This window comes from Leptonychotes weddellii, chromosome 2 (genome assembly GCF_054177405.1).
Source record: "Leptonychotes weddellii isolate Sample4059 chromosome 2, ASM5417740v2, whole genome shotgun sequence".
Classification (NCBI taxonomy): domain Eukaryota; kingdom Metazoa; phylum Chordata; class Mammalia; order Carnivora; family Phocidae; genus Leptonychotes; species Leptonychotes weddellii.
The window spans coordinates 122,127,752-122,149,048 of NC_138370.1; the positions used below are offsets into that span (position 1 = coordinate 122,127,752).

Below are 21,297 nucleotides of genomic sequence, written 5' to 3' on the forward strand. Positions count from 1 at the left end.
GTAATGTCCCTTATAGTATGAGACTGAAAGAACCTCACTGTAGTTCAAAATAAAGAATATATTCTACCTAACCTAGACATCAAAGTGTTGAAGATGCAAAATCTATTTCTGTTGTAAATGACTTTTTATTATGTATGCTATATTTTACATATTCCCAAAGTTGTTAATTGACTGCATAGAATAGTGAAATATTAATGAGACATAGTGGTTTAGGATAATATTCTAAAAGCTTTCAGGGTTAAGACCTTCTTGGTGAATGCCACCTTGGGCTCAGGGAATCATCTTTAGCTTGAAGTATCATTAAGAAAACTGAAGGTATTTCTGGATGATCCTGGTACTTTGTTCCTAAATAGGCAAATATCCTTCAGTTTGATTTAACCATATGAAATTGTTGGTGTTTGATTTTTTTTTTTTTTTTTAAAACAGTGACAACCACAAAAAGACAATTGCATATGGCTCAACCTAATTAAACCATTCCAAACCTGGTATAACCACCTGACAATGAAATTTTGGTCATAAAGTCTTAATATAAGGTTTAAATGCTAAATGGTACTGTTTCTTCCTTCTTTATTCTACTAGGTGTCGTGGAATATTTGAGCAATGGAGGAGTAGCTGACAACCATAAAGACTTCAAGGAACTAAGGTACAATGAGTGTCTTATGAACTTCAGCTGCAATGGGAAGAATGGAAGCTCAGAAGGGAGAATCACACATGGCTTCCAACTGAAGAGCGCCTATGAAAATAACTTGATGCCTTACACCAATTACACCTTTGATTTCAAAGTGAGTGACAGCCTCTGGGCTGATACAGAAATTATTTCAAATATAAACATAGGACAAGAAAGATATATTTATAATGCTTATTTATGTAATCTTCAAGCATTTTTAGATTCTCAAAATGTCTTGACTAAGTATGCTTCTAAATGTCAGATTTGTTAGCTTTGCTTTTTGTTATTACTGATTTGAGAATTTTTTAAAACCCTAATATTTTCACATTTCAAGTAATACTGATAAATAGCAAAAACTTCCAAAATGCTTACTGTGTGCCAGGCACTGTTGAAAACACTTTATATTTATTAATATAGTTAATCTGCACTTGTCCATATCATCCCTAACTTTCAGTAAGGATCTAAATAATAAGTAACCTGATATGGGTATATGGGTAAGTTCACCTTGAATGAATTTACATAATATTGTCTCAGAATTTTTTTGTACTATTGATGTCTTATTTATCTTTAAATTTTCTAAGTTTCTTTGGGAGATGGTTGTACTTAGGGTCTATTTTATATATATATATAAATAAAAATATATATCCATGTAGTCAAATTAATATATTCCCAAGTAGTGGAACATTCCAGCTTAATAAAAGAAAAAAGATATTTTTTTCAAAATAAAAAAATTTAGAGGACCCACTGAGCAAGACAAATTGTTCTTTAGAAAGATTGAATGTAGTGGTTTTCTGTAGGTAGGATTACTTTCCCTTTGCCAATTATCTGATCAGTTAGCTCCTCCATTGTACCTCTGACTTTCTGGCATTTCAGGCATCTATACTAAAGTCTACACTATCTTGAAAAAATGCAGATGTTAGAAAGTGGTATGATGTAAGAAGCCTAGAGGGAATATAATAAAAATACCAAAGGAAGTTTTCGAAACGGGCTCTTCACATCTCCAGTAACCCTTTTATATTTTCAGTGCTTGTTAGCCCCTTTCTAAGGAACAAATAGGAGGAAGAAGGGAAATTTGTGTGATGTTATTAGTCGACTTTCGTGATCATGAAGTGGAGGAAAAAATTGCGTAAATTGAATCTAATTTTAGTATTTTTGCTGTTAGAGTAGGTAATACTATCCCTAGTGACTGTCTGCTATCCCTATCTCTGCTATCCCTACCCCTATTTTTGCTGTTAGAGTAGATATACTATCCCTAGTTTTATTCAAATCACTCAAACTCAGTAACGTGCTGGTAGATATTTAATAACCAGCTTCCTGAAAAAAAGAAACACTAACTTGCAGTGTTTGCTGATTTCTGTGTGTAAGTATTCCCACTGTGGTAGATTTCAAGCTCCCAACATAGTACCATTGAATTCAGAGTGGAGATGAGGCACTTAAGAAAGCAGGTACCAGCCGACTGTAGCACAGCACTGCTCTCTTGCAGCCTTAGAGGAAAACCTTTAGACTTCATGATGCACAGTTTACTGTAGGTTAATTCCTATCCTTGTGACTGTAGTGGTATGCAATACATATGCCAGCACAACCCAGAAAATCTAAATTAAAGTTCCCTAAAATAAGTTATTGTTGTTTTGGTATGGGTGTGGTTAAAAAGACCAAATCATTTCTACCTCATCTAGGCTTTGATAAATGTTATTTTTCCTTGTCCATCAAAGGAAATTGGAGAAATGAAATTGGGGATATTAATCTGAGCCATCTTTTTTAACCATCTGAACTGTTTTTAAAATCCTTTGTTGATATTGAATCAAAAATCTTACTGAACCATTTACATTGTCCAAAGAAGTACAGGTAAAGAACCAGAAGGGCATGACTCAGAGAGTGTTTTGTTTGAGTATGTAGGATAGGATGAGACAGAAGGACAGAGCTGTAAATCCATGAGAGACAGGCGTGTATGGGAAGATAAATATACTGGCTGGCCCAATAGGTGTGGGGGGGGAGGAGGAGGGGAGGGGATGGAAAGACAGGATGACCAGAGAATAAACTGTGGGCATACGTAACAACAGAGAATGAAGCTTTTAGTCCAAATAACAGTGACTGTTTTCAGTTTTATGTAAAGCATTTTATGCCATCCCATTACTGAAGTCAGTAAAAAAAGGATAGGTAATATCAAATATAAAAATGTCATGTAGGGCGCCTGGGTGGCTCAGTTGGTTAAGCGACTGCCTTCGGCTCAGGTCATGATCCTGGAGTCCCTGGATCGAGTCCCGCATCGGGCTCCCTGCTCGGCAGGGAGTCTGCTTCTCCTTCTGACCCTCCCCCCCTCATGTGTTCTCTCTCATTCTCTCTCTCTCAAATAAATAAATAAAATCTTAAAAAAAAAAAATGTCATGTAATTAGCATTACATACAGATCTAAATACAATGTTCTGCCATTGCATCAGCAGAATGTTGTTAAATTTTATTCACTTGGCTTAGCATTTGTTTACTTTCTTGGTCCTTGAATAATTTAGAAATGTAGAAGAGTGATATTTAGAATCCAGATTCCCTTAATCTAGAACTGATTTGGAAGATACCAAAGGGTGGGTAAGCAGTAAGGAGAATTACTTGTAGACCAGGTGTCTTCAGGATAGCTAACAGAATATGGGCTGTAGACTGTGTGGCTTATAAATAACAGAAATTCATTGCTCACAGTTCTATAGGCTGGAAGTGTAATGTGAGGGTACCAGCATGGTTGGGTTCAGATGAGGGCCCTCTTCCAGGTTACAGACAGTCACATGGCAAAGAGTCTGAGAGAGCTCTCGGGGGTCTCTTTATAGAGCACTAATCCCATTCTTGAGAATGCTACCTTGATGACCTCATTACCTCCCCAAAGCCCCACCTCCTACTTCCATCATGTTAGGAGTTAGGATTTCAGCATGTGAACTTTGGGGGGACAGAAACCTTCAGACCGTAACACCAGGATACCTTGAATTAACAGGTTAATTCAGAATTTTCGCTGCAGCTGCCCCCCCCCCCCCAAGTCTAAGGGTGTGCCTGAGCCAGTTAGTGAAGAGAGGAAGGACTCTTTTCCTGTTTTGTCAAGAAGTAAATCTTTCTCTTTGACATTATGAAATTTATAGTATATAATTTTCTTAACATTCTTTTATAAGACAAAACTTAGCATAATGCCAGCTCATAAACTATTTTCATTATTTTTACTTTTTTTTCAAATACAGTTCTATAGACTTATTACAGAATTTCCTAATATAAAGACTGTTTTCCCACATTACAGCTGTTTAAAAAGTTTGAATCAAAACAAGGTTAGGAATCATTAGTCTAATAACCTACTTTGTGGATATGACAGTATATAAATGTAAATACATATGTACAGATATTTGGGTGAGTTCATAGATATGTCCTTGGTAAGGGTTTTGATAAGAGCTTTTACTCTGGATGTTTCACACTAAGAAAATAGTTAACAAGTGATGCCTCCAATTAAATACATCTTTCTAGAATGTTTAATGTCTTTTTGGGGCCTGTGTTTGCAAAGGATTCTGTAAGTCTAGCAGCTCGTGTACATAATGGCACTCTAATAAAGTGATACAGGAGGTTTATTCAACCTAAGTAACAGAGTATTTCACTTGTGTTTTGTTTACTTTATAGTTGAAGCAAAGGGTGGTCTCATAAAGGCAGATAAATCCACCCTGACCCTTGTTAACCCTTTTCCTAAAATGTCACTGTAAAACTGGGCATTAGCCAAAATGAAAGGATAATACCTTGTACTAATATCATTTTTTAACTATTTGGACTTGGAATATTAATGGCAGAAAGTCCTTTCTTGGATTCAAGTAGGTACCCTAATTTGTGGCAAGGTTAAGGTTTCTAAATGTTGAATGAGGCCTTCTTCCTGATTAACATAATAAAATAAAATTTGAAAAAAATCTCGTTATTTTGGTCTTGGTCATGTCAAAACCAACAAACTTGAGGTAATCATTTCCAAATTTCATAATATAAATTTTTTTCATTAAAAATTTTTTTTTAAGTAGCCCATTTCATTTTGATAACATTTAAAATATTACTGGAACTCATTATGTGTAGCATTTCTAAATAGATACTTCCAGATCTGGAAATGTTTCTCCACACTTGGGCTCAGGCTCTCTTGACATGGATAGGAAGAAATGTGACTTTCTCCCCTCCTCCCCTTTTTAAGTAGGCTCCATGCCCAGTGCTGCACCTAAGGCAGGACTTGAACTCATGACCCCGAGATCAAGACCCTGAGGTTAAGATCTGAGCTGAAATCACGAGTTGGGTGTGTGTGTGTGTGTGTGTGTGTGTGTGTGTGTGTGTCTTTTGCTAAGCAATCCAGAATTTGTGAAAATGAGAACACATTGTGAAAAAGAACACATTAGAAAAATTAACTGTATGTAGTATTTTGTATGTATGTAGCGTATGTGCGAAAGCTGAACTAGAATTGGCAAATCTGAAAACATGCTTTACCATGGCTTCATTCAGATGTGTTTGGTTATCTTGATGTGCAAATAATTGAAAATAATGCCAGTTAACATTAAAAAGTTAATTTGAGTCATACCTTTTCGTTATGCATTTATATAAAAACAGCTTGTTGTAACTGATATAGTGTAGTTCCCAAAATGTTTATACTGATGTATTAGATTTCACTAACCTAGGCAAGCCATTTTTAAAAGATGCCTAGACATAATTTGGTGTGTTTAGCTTCTCAGTTTGCTTACCACTTAGGCACAAATGCAGGGCTTTATGACTCCAGTAGGGTCCTGTATTTCCCTATTGAGCCATCTTCATTTCATGTAATACCCACTGAAGACTTGAGTCCTGTTTGACCTGTTGTCAAGACAACAGGTACCAAAATTACAGGTTACTCAGGTATTTAGCTTTTACAAATAATTGGTTGTTCTTTATATATCTTGAGTTTTTCTTTCTTTCTAAGCATATATTTTTCTTTTTCCCCAACCCCCAATCTCTTTCCAGGGCGTGATTGACTACATTTTCTATTCCAAGACTCATATGAACGTGCTTGGTGTCCTGGGGCCTTTAGATCCTCAATGGCTGGTTGAGAACAACATCACTGGGTGTCCACACCCTCACATCCCTTCAGACCACTTCTCACTGTTAACACAACTTGAACTCCACCCTCCACTTCTGCCTCTTGTCAATGGTGTTCACTTGCCTAATCGGAGGTAGTGGAGTACTGCCCCGCAAAGACGGGGGGATCTGTTGCTATGGACCTGTACAGTTGTAAATCAAAGTATGTAGGAGTGAAGTATGGCCATCCTTAAGCTGCTTCTTCAGGTTCCTTTCATTATGTGTTTGCTCTAAGATTTTGTACATTTTTGTGCATATTGGTATCATTTGGCACTAGGGCTGGAACCAAAGTATTACTCTTTCCAAATTTTTAATTTAACATGTTTTTAAATTGGACCTTCTTCATATTATATTAGGAGTCAACATTCATAAATAATAAATCACCAATTCAAGGCCCAACAAGAGTGTGTTTTTCCAAAACAAATATTTTATTTTGAATGGTTTCAAATGAGCCAACCATTTTTGTAAAAGACAATTTTTAAAAACTATAAAGACGACATTTTAAACTGAATGGTGGCATGCCTTACAGGAAAAATTTCTTGGATTTCTGTTTTCCGTTATAACAAACTGATTTTTGGCTCCCCAAGTCTTTTGCACATTAACAAAGCACTTAAATTTGCTAGATCTGTACATAAACTATGATATAGCCTTTAACCATAATATGAAAAATAGAGAAATTAAAGATGGTTGCACAATATGCTTTTGAAATCAAACATTCAACAGCACATGACAGTTTGTTGGGCAAGTGCTAGTTATTGTTTTTTTTTTTTTTTAGGAATCACTCTGTATTTAGTTCCTCTATTAGTTATAACCTCATTAGAAGTATTAATTTTAAGCCTTTCTCTCCAGTTTATTTATTGGGAAACAGTGGGTAATTTCTACTGCCACAGATCTTGAAAATAGAATTTGTTATATTTAGGATGCCCACAAAATTAGTGTCCAGTATTTTTCATTATTCTCATCCACCTTTTTCTGCCTGGTTGTGCTAGAGAAACAGGTATTATATGATCTGTAAAATAATTTTTGCTGTTATAGTCAAATGTTTTAAAAACAAACAACTACTGAATGAAAAGGCCCTGATCAAAGTTTTAAAAGGGAAAAGCGATACAAATATCTCATTTGTTTCCCGAAATAGGACAAGTGGCTATTGGTTTTGGCTTTTTGAGGTAACGATGGAAAGGATTTGCGGGGGGAGAGAACAGGGAGTAGCTGAAAACCTAGGATCATTTTTCCTGACTCTAGTTGCCAAATGGCCATTATATGCTTTTAATCTTTGTTTCCATTGTCTGTCAGGGTTGAATTAAGAAGCTACTGGTTTATTCCCAACTGTTGATGCTCTTTAGAAATGTTGGAATCCTTTTTTTGCCCAGGAGGGGCCAGTTGAAAATGTGTGACTCGAGGCAGTTAACGTAATACCGTTTTCTGGGGGAAAAATTGGTTGGCTACTTGATGTTAATTATGGCACAGTTAACAGGAAAAGGTTGTGTCTGTGTTTTTAAGTTTTTCTTTATTCTGCTTTTTTGCTGCTATAAGAGTTTTCTGAAATTTATATTTTAAACTTTTCATGCACTTTACTGTTTCTAGTCTCAAAATGTGATATTTTTAATAAACAAGAAATTTTCCATTATGTGAATGAAATTTTAAAAGAAAATAGCCTATATTTGTGTCTCACTAATATATAAAGTACAGGTCAAATTTAAATTATTTAATTAGTTTTAAATATATACAATTTGCCTCCTCTTTCAAACCTAACATCTTAGGCTGTTTTATTAGTCTTAAATGATGCATTTCCTTTGGTCATTTTATACTAATTTCTTCCATAGTAAATTAATCAGGCTATATAAGATAATATTTCCCCAGAAGGATAATTTTAGTGGGACGAGGGTGGTGGGATGATGTAATGTCATAATGGGATTGCATCAGAAGGGTTCTGTAAAGCCAGTTAAACTCTCTTTTAAAAGTGCCTAGTGATAGAGGCGTTGTTTGTCATCTATTATAATTGGAATGTCATTGTAGTTGAGTGAAGTTTGATGTAAATAAAATATTCTTTTAAAAATGGTAAAGTACCAGAAAAACAAATAAACAACCTTTAAGGTGACAGATTTTCCTCAGTGTGCAGGTATCCCTTCTTATATACCTCAAACATTCAACATCTAGCCATGCAAATTGATTACCTGAACCATAGTACTGGAAAGTAGAATAGCATGAAAAACTTAATTTTGTGGACATTACCTTTTTTTGTAATCAGCTACTGTATGTTTTATTTGAAATCTTTTGTTTTGGGTGGGTTTTCTGCTCTGGAGGTATATGCACTAACAAAACATTTTCCTCCTTTCATATACGCATGTTAATTAGCAATGTGAGCAATATTTCCTACCATACTTCACTCCCAATATTTTTTGAGATGTTTGTATAAAATGGAATTTAAAGTTCACTTATGATTGTATATGAACCACAGAGGAGCCCATTTATTAATAAAAAACTTTTTTAATAGTTAAATGTAGAGGGAAAAAATAAAAAAAAATTGGGAAACATTGTAAACAGCTTAAGTTTATTTTGTGTATGATCGAGGCACTCTGTTGCAGGAAGGTGTGTAATTGGGTTCTCTCTGCTTCCAAATGCACTCTTTCAAACCATTCATTATCCTGTGTATTTTTAATGTGGTTTTAGTAAATGTTGGTAGTAGCTCTGTTGAAGTAGGTAATTGTGTTATGTTTTGGGTGGCACACACACTTGGGGCATGGTAACCCAAATTTCATGTGCACGGTTTCCTTTTAGCCCACTGCCCAAATTTCACACACCTTTCACCCTTTGTTCCCTTTGTAAAAGGAGTGGTATCTGTTTTGAGCTGCCAATTCAGATGATCAGAAATGCTGCTCTCCTCAGTATTGTCTTGTTAAAACGCATGCCATTTGGAACTTTGGCAGTGAGAAGCCAAAAGGAAGAGGTGAATGACATATGGTATATAGTCAATGAAAGTAAATATTTATGCTTATATACTTTCTAGTTCTCAGAATAAGTTTAATAAGCTTTATGCCATGGGGCTGCTGCATATTTTATCTGAAGTTAAGAGAAAATTTGGGCATTTTTAGGTTGTGATAATGTGTTTTTTTTTTTTTTTTAACTGTTAAATATGATTTCTGGTACTTGTCTAAGAACTGGAGTGTTCTTTAAATTTATTAAAACAGTGTTGTTTGAGGAAGGGAAAACTGCACTGTTTGCTATTACAGCAGTCATACAAGTGCATGTCAAGTCACCCACTCTCTCAGGCATCAGTATCCGCCTCATAGCTTTACACATTTTGATGGGGAATATTGCAGCATCCTCAGGACTGACATCTGGGAAAGGCTCAAATCCACTTACTGCTCCTTGCTTGTTGACTTTGTTTTAAAATATTGTGCCTGGTGTCAACTTTTAAGCAACAGCACTGCCTAAAAGCAAGCAGAGAACAGAATCCCAGCACCATTCTATAGGCAACTTTTTAGAATTCAGATAATAGTAAATCTGTTCAAGATTTATGATGTTTTATGTAAAAAAAATTTTGTACAACGTAGCTGAATATTTTTGTTTCATTTCTTTGATGTAAGGCGTGTGAACGTTCGTTTGAATATCACATGTAAAAGTCAGGTAATGGCACAATGGGTTTTGAGACCAGCTTCCCTTCCCCCCCCCATTTGCCTTGTTCCAAGCTCTTTCTTTTCAAATTACTTTTCTGATATTCATAGGCAGATATTTAATTTTACTAATAAGCATCCTGTGTGAATGTATTAAAGAAGCCACTGTGTTTTAGTGTTGTAGTTTGCAGAAATATAAAGCTTCATTTCTTATTTGTCCCTATATTATTTGGTGTGTTACAGTTATGTATTGAATCACAGAGAAGGGAAAAAGCTGAAAGATACCTAAGGCTCGTATCACTTGATTCTGTGGTGGGTTGTATTAGAATTGAGGATGTGGCACATTAAAACTGGGACATGAGCAAACATAACTGTGTTCCATTTTAAAATTGTATCTCCTAAGTATCTGTTGTTAAGTGGGTGAAAAATTAAGTTTGTATTTGCATTTCCAAGAGTTTCTAAAAATCACAAATGCCATCTATACTTCCAAATGAAATAGCAAGAAGTAGAGAAAGCACAAGACAAAATAGGTTAAATAATGTTCTTTGATGGAACGAGAGGCATATGGTTTTCATTCCTAATACAGAGCTAGGTTTTCTAGCAAATTGATTGTGTCCCAGTACTTACAGTACTTATTTGTTTTTAAGTCTTATAGTCTGAGAGATTTTAATAGCTTTGTAAAATGCACTGACTGAGCAGTAGCTTTGGTCACAGAAAACATAATCAGTTTCTGATACATTTGGCAGGCCATAGAATAATGGTTATATAGCAAGCAATGACTTCATGGCACGTTTTCAAAGTAGCACTCATATATACTTATATTTTGACAGAAATGTGAATTCTCACGTTTATAAGGTACTCTCCGACCTGCCCTCCCCTTTAAAAAAAAAATCAACTTTCTAATGTGTAGATTTGTTTAACCTTTTCCTTCTGAATTACATCATGTTTGTAGAACTCTGAGAATTACAGGTAGACAAATTAGCTGGGAAAAGTAGAATATTTTTCTAAGCCAAAAGAACTTCAGCTAAAGTTTTCAATTTGTAGACAGATGAGAATTTCTATACTTATGGTTGCTTTGAGTGATTTTAATTTTTTTAAGGCATCATGATCACCAAATTCAAATTGAAACTTAAATAAATTAGTACATCTTTAACCTGGCTTATTTACCAAAGTTGTAATCTGTTTAAGAACAGGATGCCAAGAGCATCTTTCATTTTACAGAATGATTTGGAAATCTGTGTTGTATAAGTGTCATCCTAAAGCTTAAGGGTGAGAAGAAAAAAGAAAGCTCTTATACATATACTTTAGGGTGTTTTGAATAAGATCCACAAAAAGAAAACAAAAAATAGTTCTTTTCAGGAAGGTGGTAAGAGAGAGCATGCATGTTTTCTTATTTTAACCAAATACCTTCTTTATGTAAGTTTCTCTGTTGAATTACTCAAGTCCTATGGCAAGAAGTAGGGAGATACTAGGAAAAACAAGCTTTGTTAACCTACTTAGTAATTTCTTTTGGCATAAGTTTGTTTGGGTTATTCTTGGAACCAAAGGAAAACAAGCATGTTGGGGCTTTATTCAACATACATTATGACATTGAAGTAATGGAATGTTTTTAAGTAAAATAGATTTTACTTTCAAAGCATATGAAATAAGGACATTTCTGCCTATTAAATGTTCATTTTTTGTGGCACTTAGTATAAACTCAGTAGCATTTTCCCGAAATTAGAAATTGTGTTATCAGAAACCATAATAAATCACATTTTGAAAAGGGTATGTAAATGCCAAGTGATATGACTCTTTTTGGCATAGTAGCTTGGTACATGCAGCTTTCAAAGACTTTGAGAAGGCATAGTTTGGCACCTATTAGTAGTACTTTTTGTTACAACAATCTCCACAGATTTAGATAATTCTCCTACTATATATCTGTCACTTTTAAATCTAAAAGCATAAGAATCATGATAACCCTCTCAGAAGTGGTCCTTTCTTTCTCGTTTCAGTTTTGTGTTAATTTCTAGTTACGTGACATATAAGTGTATTTTCTTTGACGCTATCAATGGTTATATGTACCACATTTGTTTGTCTTAACTCACACAATTGGCTCAGCATTGATGTGTCAAACAATGGCTTTGCTTCTTAACAGGCTTAGTTTCTTGCTGCTTGTTTCAGTCTTGATACAATAAGTGATGCAGTAGTCTGGGTCTGTATGTATTCAGAAGCTGTACTGTTCTTTCTCTGTGCTTAACTTACTAAAAATATATTCCCTTACCTGTGAAATTCCTGAGCGGTGCTCTGCCAACTTTTTTTTTGGGGGGGGAGGAGTTTGGATGGCTGTATTACTGCACACTGGATCTGGAATTGTTCAGTGTTGTGAGTGGCAAATTTCTTAAACACCAGCAGCACTGAGAAGTGCACTATGGGCATTCGTACAGTTGTCCAAATGCAAGCTTTTCTTTCATCTAGGAGAAGTTGAGAAATAGCGTTCATTGGAGTACTTGGAATATTTTGAGGTGGATGAACATTTCAAACTTTGGCTTTTTTTTTTTTTTTTTTACCTCTGGATGGGGTGGTATGGAGGGAGTTTTTTGTTTTTTTATTAAGAGAAAGAGTGTGTCTGTACCTTCTCTTTCGAAAAGGCCAGGGTGTTGGTCATATTCACTATGGTTCTATTGTGATTTCTTTCAACCATAAAACAAGTGCCAACTGAATGTCCATGACATGATCTACTCTTCAACTCAATTTACCATTTGAATAGGGAAGGGTTCATTTATTTTCATTATTTGGCATTAAATTAATAATTCATTGTTTTGCATAAATTTGAGTTATTCTGTGGCCTATAAAGTGTTTTTGTAACTAATTTAATGGTTGGAAAGCAAAGCACTTCAGTTTAAAACTGAGCAAGATACTTTGGTAATATTCCCCCTGAATACTTGGGAGTTTCTATTGATACTATTCCAGAACAAATTCTCCTGTTTTGGGTTGTATATTTACTTTGTGTTTGTCCTAAGAAAAAGCCAAGCACTAAATCAATTTGTTACTGTGTTCCAGTGATCAGTTTAAAATCTAAGATTTTCTTTTCTTTTTCTTTCTTTTTTCTTGTTTCTTTTTTCATTCATTTTCTTTTTAATTAGAAGACGTAATGAAGTGCCATGTAATTGTAGCTTACTAGTGTTTAATGTTTAATGGACTGGTTCTGTGGTGTTTTAATCATTTAACTCTCTGTCATCCTTGGAGAAGGTGGTTCTGCTCTTAACTGAACACATTCTCTCTGACAAAATCACCAGCTGCTTTATTTTTCTATTTATTACAGTTAAACAGTTGATGAGGTCTGAAACTTGACCAAACTGCTCAGCTGAGATGTTTTTCACAATAGACACTGTACAAGATGTGCGTACAAAAGGACACAGTTGGGTGGTAGTATTTTTTCATTAATGTGAACATTGACTAAACAAAGCAGTCCTGCCTTTTAAATCTTGTGGCAGCTCAGAAGGGAGGTGCTTAAGAACCTTAACTACTATGTCAGATGACAAAATACTTTTTTCCATTTTGGAGATTGGGTACTGCTCACACATGATGTATAGGGCTAAATATATGCTTGTTTCCTTGCACCTGTGTACTTCCTCTTCTCTCCCTCCCTTTCCTTCCCCTGTAGGCAATAAATGGCCATTTTGCAACTGCATACCTTTGTCTTGGTTTTTTACTCTTTATCTGTGCAGTGTGTGTCTGCTTTTAGGTCAGTACATCTCTTGGAAAGTGAAGTAAGAAGCCAAGGTAATTTAGGCAAAAAGTTAGAAATTCATGCTGGATTCCCCTCCCCCCCCGCTGAAAACTATATTACTGCTTAAATAGTACTTTGTTTAGAATAGATTTGGAAGTTAGCCATAGTTACGGCTTGCTTTGGCTGAAGAAATCTGAGCGGACGGACGTGTGTCACTTTGGGGCAAGGCTTTAAGGCCAGTGTGCAGTTTGCCATATTCCCTTTTCTTGCCTTGGTGATAATGGGAGCATATATTGAGATTCAGCTTCCCATCCTAGATCTTTGACTTTGATGAACAGTTTCCCTGCTGACCTACACAGAAAATGAAGTGTGAGTGAGAAACAACAGCCAAATCTCAATGTCTTCATAAAGTAAAGTTTTGTTATTGCACATGATCTAGCCCATCCTGACTGACAACCATCAGATCTGCTGAGTTACAGCATAAACCGGTCTTAGTAAGTGGACCTCCCAAGACCTAGAGTAAACTCATTCAACAAACATTTCAAGTATCTACTCTGAACAAGATGCTTTGGGGATGTAAAGTTGGACAGGTTCCCCATCCTCCAAGAATTCACTTTCCAAACACTCTTCTATCTATGACACACAAAATATTGAAGGGTTTTAGTCATAGTAAAGGTATCTTAAATTTTTAGAATCTTGGAAGGGGGAGGGAAAGGCACACTGAAATAGCAATTTTGAAACTCTGTTTAGGGATATTCAGCTGAAAAATGATTTTAAGATACGGTGTGGTTGAGACCAGATTATTCTTGAAGAGCATAAAACAAAACAGCTGTCCAGTTTAATAAGTGCTTAGGGAAGGTAATGGAAGGCTTATTAAGAAGATACTCCTAAAATAGACACTAACCAAGTGTCCTTTTATTCCATCATGTGGCCTTGATAAAATACCCTAGCTGGTAAAATGGGTGTAAGAAACTGAATCTCGTGAAATGATAGAAAAAAGCAGACACCAAGATGAGCTTGCATGCAGGTAATTTATTTGGAGAAATGATCCCAAAAAAAGAGTAGGCATGTAACAACAATAGAGAAAGAGGGAAAGCCAAGTCAAGGGTGCAATATTAAGTCTATCACCTCTGTGGGCAGCTGGGACATAAACTTGCCACTGACCCTTTGAGGAGCTGAGTAGAATGCACCTCAAAATTGTCTTCATGAGGGATGGGAGAGGAATTTATGGGCTCCCATGAGAAAAGGGTGTTAATTCTTTTTCCTGTCTGTGCATCTATTAAATTCACTAAGTAGATTCCTGCAGGAATCCCATTTAATAATAGTGGGGAAATGCAGTGGGTGGTACAGAAAGCAAAAGGCAAAGTGCTGTTAAGTTACACTTGTGTGCAACTGGTTGCCAAGCTATGATGGCAGTAAGGAAGTGAGCTGAGAGGATGTGAGACATCCGAGGAGTCTGACATAATGATGTGCTGTAATCTCAACAAAATACAGAGGAGTAGGAGAACAAGGTACAGCATTGCCGCAGCTGATTTTGAGGCTATGATTAATATATGTCACCTTCTCTGTCATGCATTCCAGATTTTACTCAGCTTTGCACCAGCACACTAGTGGATCTAGATTGCTTTCCTAAGGTTTGGCAACCAAGACCTTCACCCCAACAAGATGTTTTGTCCTTGTTGGGCATGGTTGGTTGAGTTTGCCCAGCCATCCCTGGACATGAAAGAACCAAGAGCTGCCCCATGAATCCCTTGGGTTCCAGATATGCTTATTCTTGCCTCCCATTGTGTAACAGCAACCCTACTTTCTCATGCCAATATGATGAATCTTTGTACACCAGCATTGTGAGCCCCAAATGACCCCTTCCTGGGGGCATCCAATGCCTGGGAGATAGTGGTTATTAAGGTTCAGTCTAAGTCCACCTCAGCACCTCTGAAACGCTGTCCCATCTTCAGAGTTTCCCACTCATTGTACATTAATCTCTATTTGAGTACGCTTCCCAAGGTTACCCCACTAGATCAGCCATCAAGAGCAGTGGAGATGCTAGTTGAGAATGACAGGAAGCTTAGGGTGGGTGGATAGTGGAGGAGGGAGATGATGAGTATCAACTGTAGCCCCAGAACAGCTGCAACACAAAAGTAGCTCATCTTACTAATCTTTCCCTTGTAAGTTTTGGGGGTGGGGCAGAGGATGGAGATACTTTCAAAATGTATTATACAAAACAAGTGACTGGCTCAAGGTAGTGGTGTGGTATACTACTATGGTTACCCTCTTCAGGACTGAAAAACTTACTCTTTCATCTGGGAGTGGGCTGTCCACTGAGAATGTTCCTGATAAGTACCCTAGACTGAGGAAGGACAGCTGCCTTGCCCAACACCATGCCCCATTCTGGGAGGAGATACCTACCTGTGGCCAATGCTGGTGAATGTGGGGTTAATAAGTTTAGCCCCTCACATAGACCTGTGACAATTCTGAATGGACATGGCCAGCTCCAGAGCCCTCATGGCATTTGCTGAGGTCTTTGTTGTGACTGCATTGCTTCCTTCACAGGTTTGATCTTGGCACTCTCTAGAAAACTTCCTGAATGCCAATCTCCATCTCAAAATCTCTTTCCTGGAATATCCACAGGGTGGGTAATTATACTAGTTCTCCCGGATTCTAAGAATCTTACTAAAGAAGACTATAGTACTTGACATATATGATAAGTTCCTAGTATGTATGTGTGTATATATGTGTGTATATTTCATAAATGTATATCAAACACTTAAAGCTGTGCAAAACAGAAACAAATTGTAGACCTTATTTTAAAAGGTCTGTAGATCTGGGGCGCCTGGGTGGCTCAGTCAGTTGAGTGCCCGACTCTTGGTTTTTGCTCGGGTCATGATCTCAGGGTCATGGGTTTGAGCCCTGTGTATGGGCTCTGGCTCTGTGTTCAGTGGGAAGTCTACTTAAGATTCTTTTCCTCTATTCCTCCCCAGCTTGTGTGCACCCTCTCTTCTTTTCTCTTTAAGGTAAATAAATCTTAAGGAAAAAAAGGTGTGTGGGTCAAATGGTACAATTTATGGGGATTTATGGTCTCTTCCTATGGATTTGGTTTGGAAGTGTCTATAATAAAAGGTTGTATTAGTTAGGATTCAGTTGAAAAAACAGAAGATAAGCTATTTCAATTAAGGTGAGTAGAATATAGGGCATGAGTTAAAAGGGGGAGGAAAAAATGAAGTCAAACAGTGGATTGTAAGGCAAACCAGAGATTAGCAACTTCCAATAGCCACTATAGCATTTAAGCTACTGGAAATCAGGAGAAGATGGGGTTACCAGCTCTAAGAGAGTGGGTTCACTTATCAGGAGCTAGAACCATGGCAGGCACTGCCTGTGGGAGGTGTCACAAAGGGAGGAGCTATCTTTTAGGGGCTGGGATCACAGAGAAGACTCAAGAGTCTGTTGGAAATGCTACCTGTAGCAGTAAAAGAGAAAGATGCTGGCTTTCTCTCTCTTCTTCCTTAGAGTTTTCTACCATGTCTCTCACTGGCTGAACCTAACCAGAAGTGATTGGCAAAGAAGGCTGAAAAATATTCCCCTGGTATATTCAGAATAGAGGAAAGATTGAGGAATGCACGTGCAAGCAAGCAAGCAAATCATTAGCACACACTTTTGTTTTTACCACTCAGCATCTGTTCTCACACTTTAACCAATCTTTTTTTCTTGCGCTTTATTTACATTATCTTTTTTTTTTTTTTTTTGTGGTAAAAAACAATATTTGCTGTCTTAACCATTTTTTAAGTGTTCGGTAGTGTTAAGTATATTCACATTGTTATGCAACAGATCTCTAGAACTCTTTCATCTTGCAGGCTGAAACTCTATACCCATTGCATAACAATTCATTATTCACCCCCCTTCCCCCCAACCCCCTCCCCAAGCCTCTGGCCACTTCCATTCTATTTTCTGTTCCTATTTAGTTGACTACTTTAAATACTTCATATGAGTAGAATACAGTATTTGTCTTTTTGTGACTGGCTTTATTTCATGTAGAATAATGTCATCAAGTTTCATCCCTGTTGTAGCATGTGTCAGAATTTCTTTTTAAGACTGAATAATATTCCATTGTATATACGCTACTTTTTGCTTATCCTTTTTTCTGTTGATGGACACTCGAGTTGCTCCTACATTTTAGCTATTGTGAATAATGCTGCTCTGAACATGTATATACAAATATTTCTGAGCTCCTGCTTTCAATTCTTTGGAATCTGTACCCAGAAGTGGAATTGCTGAAACTTATAATAATTCTGTTTTTATTTTTTGAGGAACCACCATACTGTTTTCCACAGTGGCAGTGCCATTTTACATTCTTACCAGCAAACACAAGGGTTCCAGTATTTTCACATCCTCACCAACACTTGTTATTTCTGTTTTGTTTCATTTTGTTTGACAGGAGCCATCCTAATGGGTGTGAGGTGGCAATGTCTCATTGTAGTTTTGATTTGTGTTTACCTAGTTATTAGTGATGTTGAGCATCTTCTCATGAGTTTATTGGCCATTTGTATATCTTCTTTGCAGAAATTTTTGAGTCTTTTGTGCATTTTAGATTGAGTTGCTTGGTTTTTTTTTTATTGTTGAGTTTTAGGAGTTCTTTATATATCCTGGGTATGAATTCCTTATCAGATACGTGATTTGCAAATATTTTTCTCCCATTCTGGGGTTTGTGTTTTTATTCTGTTGATAGTGTCCTCTGATTCACAGAAGTTTTTCATTTTGGTAAAGTCCAATTTGTCTATTTTTGTTTTTGTTGCCTGTGCCTTTGGTGTCATATCTAAGAAATCATTGTCAAATCCAATGTCTTGAAGCTTTTGCCCTATATTTTCTTTTAGAAGTTTTCTAGGTTTTGGTCTTACATTTAGGCCTTTGGTCCATTTGAGTTAATTTTTGTGTTTGGTATTAAGTTAAGGTCTAACTTCATTCTTCTGCATTGGATATCCATTTTTCCCAGCACTGTTTGTTGAAAAGACTGTCCTTTTCCCATTGAATGATCTCAGTACCCTTGCAAAGAATCATTTGACTATGTACATGAGACTTTAGTTCTGGGCTGTCTCTCTTTTGTATTCCATTGGTCTCTATGTCTATCTTCATGCTAGTACCACAGTGTTTTGATTACTGCAGCTTTGTAGTAAGTTATGAAATCAGGAAGAGTGAGTCTACCAGCTTTATTTTTTTTTATGATTGTTTTGGCTATTTAGGATCCCTTGGGATTCCATGTAAATTTTAACATGGGCTTTTCTACTTTAAAAAATATGCCATTGAGATTTTGATAAGGATTACATTGAATCTGTAGATCACTTTGGGTATGGATATTCTAACAACATTAAGTCTTCTAATCCATGAACAACCACATTCTGTTGCTACTATATAACAGGATGCAACTATCCTTTATATGAATATGCTTTCACCAATGAATTTCTTAACACTGTGCTGAGAGAAATGTCTTCTGGACCCTTCACAGTGTGGGTATGTTTGGGAGTGGCTAAGCAGTTTGTACATTATGAATGCACTCCAGATGCCCATCTCTAGGATTTTCCAGACTCCTTTACCTATGCTTTGCTACCCAGTGTGGTAGACACTAGCCTCATGTGGTTATTGAGCACTTGAAATAATAATTTTAAAAATATATATTTGATTAAAATATGAGTACTAGAAAATTAGAAAGCATGTATGTGGCTCACATTATATTTCTGTCTGATAGCACTGTTCTTCAGTGTGCCAAGCAAGTTCTGCCATCTCTACTTTATACCTTTTTGGCCTAATTTTACTAACCTAAAAGGTGGCTAATTCCACCCCCAGCCCTGGTGCTTGAGCCAACACGTTGAATCCTGAATCCCAGGCAAGTATAGCCTTGTCAATAAATTCAGTGTGATCCAACCTTTATTTCATTCTTCTGAGTGCTTTTAGAATATATTTTGCTATGGTCTGAATGACCTTGTCACTCCAAAATTTGTATGTTTAAATTCTAACCCCTAAAGATGATGATATTAGGAAATGATGCCTTTGGGAGGTATTTAAGCCATGAAGGTGGATCCCTTGTGAATGGTACTAGTGCCTTATAAAAGAAGGTCTAGAGAGATCCTATGCCCCTTCCTCAATGTGGGGACACAGTAAGAAGGTGCCAGCTATAAATTAGAATGAGGGCTCTCACCAGAAGGTGACCATGTTGATGCCTTGATCTTGGACTTCCAGTCTCCAAAACTGTGACAAATAAATTTGTTGTTTATAAGCTACCAGTCTGCAGTATTTTGTTATAGCAGCCCAAATAGACTAAGACATATTCTCATACATGTTCCCCAGATTTCTTTCAATACAGACAAAATTCTGCAGGTCCTTTTGTGTGTTTGCGTCTCTTATTGGAGTGGGTCCTGCACTTTTCCATCTGGGCTGTGTTGGGATAGAACTCTTGTTGTGAGACTAGAGACAATGATGAGTGGTTAGAATGGCTTCTGCAGAGAATCAGTATTCTTTTCTCAGACAGCTGCCACAAGTGAAGTCATGTAAATGTTTTTATGCAAGTGAAGATTGGTTGCCTCAGGTGAGGTGTTAAATTGACCAATTGAGGAGAGGAGAATTGCTTCTGCTAGTTAGGAAGGTCCAGGGAGTTGGGAGTTGAGAGTTCGCAGCCTCCACTCTGTCTGCCCAAATGTCACTACCCAAAGTCTCAGCGAAACACTCCTTTCCATCCAGGGCCCTTAACTTAACATAAAATACTTGATAAGAAATTTAATGTTGCAACTTTGCAGCCTGTATTATTAAGACTTGGGCCTGCTTCTCAGCCATGGCTATAGGGGCTACATAGCTTAAGATTTATGGCTGTCTTATGGCATAGGGGCTACATAGCTTAAGATTTTGTTTTAAAAGTTCAAGGTCTTAGGCTTATTTTTGTGTACACTCTTCCTTGTTAATCACAATTCTTGTTAATCAAAATTATTAAGCTGGTCAAGTGCATCAGTTACTTGAACAAAACCTCATCTTTACCCTGTACTATGTCTCAAGAAACCAGTTTATAGTTTAAGTAATTATGATGCCACTGCATGCCACAAATTACTAGTGTAAGGAGGTCTTCACTGTATTCTGGTCAAATAGATGACAACTCAATCCCAGTTCCATGTTGAGTATCAGTTTCCTGTGACCATTCCTGGTACCAAGAGCTATATCAGTAAGGAGCCATTCAGAAAAGCAGAAACCACTTTGGGTATTACAAACAGAAGAAATTCAGTGCAAGGGATTGGTTACACAGGTCATGGAAGAACTGAGAAGCCAGACAAGATACTGAGGCAAATCCCAATCAAATTTCCAATGACATTTTTTGAAGTGCTGGAACAAACAATCCTAAAATTTGTATAGAATCAGAAAAGACCCCGAATCACCAAGGAAGTGTTGAAAAAGAAAAAGCTGGGGGCATCACGTTGCCCGATTTCAAGCTACATTACAAAGCAGTGATCACCAAGACAGCATGGTTCTGGCACAAAAACAGAGATAGGTCAATGGAACAGAATAGAGAGCCCAAAAATGGACCCTCAACTCTATGTTCAATTAAGTTTTGACAAAGCAGGAAAGAATATCCAATGGAAAAAAGTCTCTTCAATAAATGGTGCTGGGAAAATTAGATAGCTATATACAGAAGAATGAAACTCGACCATTCTCTAACACCACACACTAAGATAAACTCAAAGTGGATGAAAGACCTCAATGTGAGACAGGAATCCATCAAAATCCTAGAGGAGAACATAGGCAGTAACCTCTTTGACATCGCCCACAGCAACTTCTTCCAAGATACATCTCCAAAAGCTAGTGAAACAAAAGCAAAAATGAGCTTTTGGGACTTCATCAAGATAAAAAGCTTCTGCACAGCAAAGGAAACAGTCAACAAAACAAAGAGGCAACCCACAGAATAGGAGAAGATATTTGCGGATGACACTACAGATAAAGGGCTGGTATCCAAGATCTATAAAGAACTTCTCAGGCGCCTGGGTGGCTCAGTCGGTTAAGCGACTGCCTTTGGCTCAGGTCATGATCCCGGAGTCCTGGGATCGAGTCCCGCATCGGGCTCCCTGCTCAGCGGGGAGTCTGCTTCTCCCTCTGCCCCTCCCCCCTCTCATGCTCTCTCTATCTCATTCTCTCTCTCAAATAAATAAAATCTTTAAAAAAACAAAAACAAAAACAAAAAACAAA

General features: G+C 36.9%; 1 protein-coding gene across 6 annotated transcripts in view; it reads left to right on the forward strand.

Annotated features, from left to right (window-relative positions):
* Nucleotides 1-13,047, forward strand: part of CNOT6L (CCR4-NOT transcription complex subunit 6 like) — a 112,311-nt gene extending 99,264 nt beyond the window's left edge. For all 6 annotated transcript variants that reach the window (XM_081812952.1, XM_081812954.1, XM_081812950.1 and 3 more), the window contains 2 exons: nucleotides 580-782; nucleotides 5,647-13,047. In XM_081812952.1, the coding sequence (XP_081669078.1) occupies nucleotides 580-782; nucleotides 5,647-5,859 (416 nt within the window). In that variant the 3' untranslated portion in view covers nucleotides 5,860-13,047. The remainder of the gene's footprint in view (nucleotides 1-579; nucleotides 783-5,646) is intronic.
* Nucleotides 13,048-21,297: the final 8,250 nt, after the last annotated feature.